Source organism: Oxyura jamaicensis, chromosome 4 (assembly GCF_011077185.1).
Source record: "Oxyura jamaicensis isolate SHBP4307 breed ruddy duck chromosome 4, BPBGC_Ojam_1.0, whole genome shotgun sequence".
Classification (NCBI taxonomy): domain Eukaryota; kingdom Metazoa; phylum Chordata; class Aves; order Anseriformes; family Anatidae; genus Oxyura; species Oxyura jamaicensis.
The window spans coordinates 92223240-92231275 of NC_048896.1; the positions used below are offsets into that span (position 1 = coordinate 92223240).

The following is an 8036-nucleotide window of genomic DNA, read 5'->3' on the forward strand; positions in this document are numbered from 1 at the left end:
AGATCTGTGGTATCCCTAGGGGCCAAAATCTTCATATGGCCCTTCTTCTGCCCTTTAGCATTTGAGCTCTGACATCTCGACAACTTTAATAGATACCCAAGAGGCAGAACAAGAAAGGAAGATCTTCATAGTCCATCTTGTCTTTTTTAAATGCTGAGGGATATTAAAACAGTGAAGCAGAAATAATTTGGGCAAAGAGAAACAGGTAACAAGACAGGACTTTAAAGTAAAATAGTAGTGTATAGATAGTGACACAAGAAAAACATCAAGAAATCCAGATAGCAATTACCCTGTCCATATCAATTTAATAACACAAAAAAAATCAAAAGCTTTGATTTGTAATTTCCAAGGTTAAGTCTCAATTACATCTCTTGGGGTTTGATTTCCTGCTTATAAATTACCTCTGAATTGTATTTAATCTACAAGACATGCCTTATAATTGGCCTATTGTCAATATATAGCTTCATAAACATTCTGGATTAAGCAAATAAAAGCAGTAACAGAAAACATGGAAAATAAAAATCCTGTCCTGTAGAAACTAGCATTATCCACAGTTAATGATGATAAATATATAAACACCAGCATCTATCTTTAATCACAATGTACTTTAGAAAAATTAAGACCGAGCGCTATTGCAATTAAATTAATGGAAATGTAGTAACTGAGTTGAAGGGGATTAAAGAATGCCTTTTCACAATGCAAGATAAACAACATAGAAGGTTTGGTTTAACCACCAGTAAATATATAGATCACCTCCACAGAAAAATGTGATCCTTGTTTTACAGATGCCATTGTCTCTGGGAATTCAGAATGAGAAGGAAACCATTCTTCATAGTTGACTACAACAATACATGCAATTCATTCTGTGAGCACACTGGTTAACAAAAATATAAAAACTAATAATAAAAAAACAACCAACAAAACCATTCTCACATCTTTTCCCTCCACCCACAGACCTTTAGAGAGAATTAGAGATGAGAGGAGGTTACTCACCGTTGAGGAGTCACCGCTTCCGGTCTCAAGCGTAGCTCCCTCAGCACAGGTGGGTGGGTGGGTAGAAAGTTGACTAGCCCTGCCCCCATCTATGACATCGCACTCTACCTCATAAAAGGTAGTGAAAGTGCTCTGAACTCCAGTCTGATTTCCGAGAGATACAGAAAAGAGATAGTGAGAGAGAGAGCAAGAGAAATACTGCGCCGTAGCGTAGAGGTGAAGAGAGAGGAAAGCGTGTGCTGAAGGAGCTATGCTTGGTCAAGGAAACAGGGACTCTTCCACGATGAGTAACCCCGCTGTCTGGTGGTTCCTCTCACTTGCTCCCATAGCACAGGTTAGGCACGCAAGCCCTAAGGGGTTTGCTGACTGGGAAAGGGGATGAGTTTTGGCACCTTTTGGTGAAAACCAGACAGGCTAGAAAGTTCCATCGCCATTAAAAGCTGATGGATGTCAGATTGGGCATAATTTTGGTTGATAGACTTCAGAGTAGTAATTTAGGAATGGTTTGGAACAGCACCTAAAAACAAAAGCACTGAAGGAAGCAGGAGAAATTCCAATGACTATAACTGGAATTACACTTGTCCACCAGTGCTGAATTTGTTCCATAAGCTTTACAGAATCCAGCCCTCTGGACTCACCCTTAAATAGAGTCAGCCAGAGGGGGGGGCACCTTCAGCAGTATTTGAAAAAGGTCAGGAAAGAACTATGTTTTTTCACACTGAAATTGAGGGCTGACAACTGTGCTGAAAGAACAAGTGAGGGAAATATAAAAATTCTGGGCATAGATTTATTTACAGAGCACACTTTAAAGTTCCAGAAAGTATCAATAACATTGCAAAGAGGTGATGCTTTAAAAGAATGTACATTTTTAGACAATGAAACCCTTACAAGCTAAAGCATAATTTTTCAAACAACTTCCCAAGAAGCTGTTTGTTTGAAACTGAAGGGCTTAAACTGGGATATTCATTCTCATTTATTGTAAATGGGATTTTTATCATCCAAATTCTGGAAAACCAGGTTTGAGAGTAAACATAATTGTTTATATTATCCATTGGGATGTTCTTAGTAACCTAGCTGTGTACTGGAAAAAAAAAAAATAGAAGAAGAAAAAAAGAAGTATATGCTGCTAAGCTTCACTCCATTAAATATAACTGTTTGGAAAATGTGCAGCTATTCATATACCAGCAAAGAGTGCTAGCATAAGATTCTATCTTTTGGAAGATGAAAAATGAATGCTCCTTAAATCTCTCTTAAAGAGTATGTATTAAAAGCACACAGAGTTAACATTGACCTTTTCCCCTGGGCTTTTTGTTGCTACAAGGATCATATAAATTGTAATCTAATCATGATTGTTTTTTTAAGTCTTAGTAATGATTAATGTGTACTCCTTCCTTTATTTGTGTGCTCTTTGTTTTTCTCTCCGTTTCTGCTATCAAAAAAAGAAAGTGTGTGACTAATGTTTTGTACTAGTCACTTCCCCTAACAGAGGTCAGGTGTTTTCTTTTTTCTTGACCTCCAAAGCTTTTATCAGTCTAGTATCTGCAGATTCTACTTTAAAGCAGTGTATTTGTGAATTTAAAAACTCAATTGGCTAGTCCAGTTGACTAAATGAAGAGTTATTGTGATTGTTAGAGATGATATATAACCTCAGAAACACAATGCAAAACTAAGCTGTAGCTGAGTAATGCAAAGTGATGATAGTGCTGTGAAAATCAGTTCAGAATTGAATTTAACATATGTCTAACTAATTTCTTGTTACGTGGTCTTGATTTCAAGCCATTTGTCCATGAAGATAGAGGGGATACTTCTGATGCCCTTTTTATAAAGGAATAGATTATGATATGCCATTCTAAGCAGCATGACCTGCTCAAAAGGCTTTCTACTATATGGTCTACTTTCCAATTTCCAACATGTATTTCTACTAGTCTGCCAAAGAGAAAAGAAGATTCGAACTTTTAAAGCCTTTTATGGTAATATGTACCATGTAGAATTTAGTTAATTCACAGTTTTGGTATCCTATGACCTGACTATTGCACCACAGTTGTTTTTGCCAAATAAAGTAGGAATATATTTTGAACTCCTGTGACTACCAGGCCTTAAGAAGCCTCTAAGCAAGCTTGGTCATTTTGATTAAGAAAAGGATGTTCACAGGCTATGTCCTTAAATATGAAATATATTACATTTGTAGTAGCAGTTCTGAGAGCTCCCAAAGAGAAATAAGTTGTCTTTTATTGGAATAGAAACATATGAATGTAGCACAATTAACTTCTGGAAGACTGAGGATGGACAAGGATAATTTCCAGTAACAACACAAGAAATGTGGTAGATTTGATCATGATAATGAGAAAACAGTTCAATAGACTAGGTAGCAGATAATATCCAAGATGGTATTTTGGGCTAGCACTGCTTACATCTGATTTTTTTTTTTTTTTGGCCTACTTAGTATAATAACTGTAGTTGATAACAAGAAAATTAAGGGAAGAGCAAAAAAGATAAGTCTGATTTGTGAACATACAATAGCATACATTGCTTGCCTAAAACAGTGAACAAAAGCAGAGAAAGAATATACCTAACTGAAAAGATTTTAAAAATGTATATACATGCAAGCAAGGAAGGAAATCTTCCAAGGGTTCCAAGGAATATACTAAGATTAATTAAATGAATGCAAAGAGACATTAAATGAAGACTTTGATTTTTTTATTTTTTCTTAAGAGAAGCCCATCTGTATAAGAAAGCCATGTAAACACACGTCAGGTCATTGATTTGATCACTTGCACCCAGGCACTAATAATCAAGGAGACAAAATGGGTCCACACTCAGTTTGACATCAAAGATCTGTTGGACAAAAAGCCAAAGCACTTTATTTCTTGCTTAAAAAGATGAACATAGGATGATTAGGAATGGACAGGAACCATTAAGGTACCAGTGGCTGCCATGTATGAAGTTTGAATACAGCAAGTTTGTGAAAAACTGAGAAGATTACCACCAAATGCTCAAATACATTCCATGTTCTACGGGTAAAGACCTAAGGTAAAGACATTTTACCTACAGAAGGTAAAAACTGATGTATCTTAAGAAACAACTTTAAAAGGGCATACCAAAATGCCAAGGTGACGCATACCATAAAAGTTTGAGACCCGAACACAGCCACGCATCTGACCCAAAGACATCCTATTGCTGTAGTGGATCAGTTTGATGGGTCAACAGCTAAACCTTATTTGCTTGTTACCTGTCATAGCCAAGGAATGGTGAAATGTATAACATCCCATCTGACTTAATAAAACTAAAACCTTTTTTTTTTTTTTTGACATTTGCAATGTAGATATGAAAAAGGATGATAATGTTTCTGCAGAATTTTGGATCAGGATCAGAAATTGATACTCGTAAATCAAACTTCTTTGTTGATGAAGCTACTTATCAGTTAATTAGGATTAATGATGTGATGCGAGAACAGACATTTTTTCCTTTTATCTGTAAGGTTCATAAATAATAATAGCAATAATAATAGTAAAAATAGTATGTTAAAGTGTGGAAGAAGCATTTCAGTGATAAAAGATACAAGGCAACTGTTAGCCATCCCATCTCAGTCTGATCCCTTCCTAAAGGTTATTATGACCTCCTGCATTTAATGGAAATATGTCCCTATAATAAGTTTTAAATCCTTTGTTATAAGCTGTTTTGTTCAGTATTTGAAATTAATTCCACTCAGGCTGGGAAAACATGTTGATGTTTTCCCTTGAGGGTACGTCTTCTTGTCTGAGAGTGTTTCTATGTGTGTGTTATTCATTTGCAACTCAGGTTGTCAAGAACTATAATTAAAGTAAAAGAAACTGATGAGTCTGAACTGAAGTTGTTATTCTTTTAATATCTGCAAAAGCATCATCTGATAGGACTTTAGAAGTGAGATTAAGTCTCACCACTATTCAAACGAGGAAGTGAAATAATTGTGAGAGCTAAAAGATGTACTTGTGCAAAAGAAACAGAGTCCAAAATTTCCCATTGTGTGTTACATTTGTCGGTATCTGAATTTCTCCAAATTCCCATGTGAGAAAATAAATAAATAAATAAATAAAAACTGATTTTCATTTAAAGCCACAGGGTATACATATTAGCAAATCTGTGCTGGGAACTAAGGAAGCCAACTGCAAATGCCATGGGGGAAAGGATTCTTGTTTAATACAAAATGGTGAAACTTGTTGCAAACCACCTCCTTTAAAGGAAGTAAGACAGAATAGTAAGGGAATGTGAGATACCAAGGAAGTTTTCTCTTTCCTTATAGCAATTTTTATAGGCATAGTCCTTCAGGACCATACCTTAGGGGGTGTTACAGTGGTCTCTAGGCCTTGTTAATTATTGCAGGGCTGGTGCAGTTTGTATCAGAAAGCCAATTTCCTCATATTCCCAGTTACTTCCCGTATCGTTTAACATGGAATAGAGAAACTATCTGGATTGAAGCCATAGATGTTGCAGTAGCAGATGAGCTTTGGATTTTAGAGTGATTACTATTTTTAAAATACATACAGTATGTAATGAAGTATATTCATTAGTATTTTTGTCAAATCTAAAATATCTTTCTATAATCAAATTTGTTTCAAGCCTTAATCTTGAATTTTTAATACTCTGCTTTGTTCTCATGGAATTAAATGGCTTAACACTATTTTGTATTAGAAATGCTTTTCTTTACAGAGAACTCTTCTAATGAGGAATTTCAGTAAATGTAATCTTCAGAAATTCATGAATATTTGTTACCTGATAAAGCACAAGAACATGTTCCTTGTAGCTAAAATGCTTCTTAATAAGGATAAAAGTCTGACCTGTCAAAATTTTAACCTACTAAATGTAGACATATAAAGGCTGTGTATATTTCTTGTTTCCATGAATATATTCTAATAAAAACAAGTGGAGTGTGATTTTTCTTCACAAATGAACTTGTAGATAACATCTTTCTGTTTATGCAGGATATAGTGTTTCATATTTACGTGTATGTATGTATGTACATTTATATACAATCAGATATTTTCTCTTACTGCTTGTGTTCCTTCAAAGTCTTGTTTCAAAAAACTGTATCTTCAAAAGAATTGAGATTGTTTCATAAATATATTTTCTTGTTCAGTTTTTCAGACGTGTTAAGCTGCATTCATCTACTTTTTTTCTGTTATACCTTTCCTTTCCATACACTCCGCCCACCACCAAGCCACCTTTACTCAGCTGCTTTGAAGAAATAATGACAATACTAATATGAAATAAGAAAATCAGTCTTTCGAAAGTCTTTTTCTGCTATTATGTATGTGGATCCACCAGATGCCAAATACTCATGGTTTATCCAACTCTACAATCCAGCAACTGTTATAAAAGCAAAACCATGTAAACTCAAAGACATAAATAAGATCCTGTGGGATCTCCCTCTTAGCTGAATCCCAACACCATACAAATTTCACTTGAGGGAGACCTCTAGAGATCTCTTGCACAACTTCCCACTTGAAATGAGTTGATTGCCAACATGAGATCATCTCTGCTGCTGCATAGTCTACCTGGGGATTGAAAACCTCCAAAGACAGCATTTGCACAAATTCTATGGGCCATGCTACTTTTACTAAGAAGCAATATGTAAGCTTCATCTAAGGAACTAAACCTTTGTTATTGTTACATATTTGGAAAAGGTATTGTTAGCTGGATTTAAAGCCACTATATAAATCTATTTATGATTTTTTTTTTCCTATTCATCTTTGAGCTGCAGGTGATAATTAAGAATTCTTCACTGTTTCAACTTTCAGAAAGCCCTGAGACAGTGTTTCCATAAAATATATCATATATAGTGAATATATGACCATGAGGTATTTTATCAACACTCATTTTGATTAACCAGCATAACTCACTGATGTCTTTGTCCTTTAGGGGTAGTAAATTGACTCAGTGTCAGGACGATAAATTTTTTTATGTTACCAAATCATCGTGTAGTCCCTTTCTTGGACAGTGCATTGAGGGATACAGCCTGTTGCCAGCATGAGTTGGAGACTCCTGTATTGGTCACAAATAGAAAAAAAAAATAAAAAATGTTCCAAATAAAGGTTAATCAAAGCCTTCATATTGCTGAAATGTGTTTCATACAGCAAAGTATTTTGGAACAGGGTACACTTGCTGTGGTTTTATTTTACCTTCTCATACGTTAGTAAATCTGCAAACATTCAAACGCATATGCAGAGGTTACTTAAATATATGTGTGTATCCCAAAAGGTACAGCTGAGACATCTCCCTGTATTTTTCACTTTCATTTCATCCAAAGAAGATGACATGAGCTATAGCCAAAAGCACAGTGTAAATCAAGGTCCTTCATCTTCCCCATCTAGCCTCCGCATTCCTGTCCTGGAAGCTATCCTTTTATGGTGGTACCTTCAGAGACGGAAGGATGCTAGAATTTTATTTTCAGTCCTTGCTTGTTCTACTGGGAGTAATAGGAAAGTAGAGATTACTGTAGAGCCCAGTCAGCTTTATTGTCCTGACTTTACATCAGTCTTTTCCCCCCCACTGCGCTTCCTTGATTTCATATTCCTACTTACTCATTGTCTTTTTCTTGCCTTGATCCTTTTGTATCACCTAGTTCAGGTTTCCTGGCTTATTTCCTTATTATCTCTAAGGTATTTCCTTTACCCCATGTTCCCATTCCAGAACTCAATACAGAACTCCTTTCCACCAACACCTCTTGAACAAATCTCTTCCCATCAGTTCCATCCCACGTAACTTTATTTTCACAGCATGAGTGCACGCTTATTTTTATGTGATTGTATGTATATACACACCAGTAGTTTCTTATGTGCTTCCATGTTAAATAATCTCCAGCTAGAATACTGAGAGTAAAATTAAAAAGTTTTGTGAGTTTATAGGAAACCACTGCTGCAGGTAAGTAACACCATTCATGTTTGCTAATTCACTTTTTTGTCATTCTAACTTCTTACTACAATCTTACGAATGAAGCAATGCATAAAAGTAAAAAGCAACAAAGGAGAGGAGAGGAGAGGAGAGGAGAGGAGAGGAGAGGAGAGGAG

General features: G+C 35.6%; 1 protein-coding gene across 8 annotated transcripts in view; it reads right to left on the reverse strand.

Moving 5' to 3' along the window:
• Positions 1–8036, reverse strand: part of CTNNA2 (catenin alpha 2) — a 483606-nt gene that overhangs the window by 16612 nt on the left and 458958 nt on the right. For 7 of the 8 annotated variants that reach the window (XM_035325436.1, XM_035325437.1, XM_035325439.1 and 4 more), the window contains one exon: positions 994–1137. The exons of the other annotated variant lie outside the window; for it this stretch is intronic. In XM_035325436.1, the coding sequence (XP_035181327.1) occupies positions 994–1137 (144 nt within the window). The remainder of the gene's footprint in view (positions 1–993; positions 1138–8036) is intronic. 8 annotated transcript variants of the gene reach the window in all.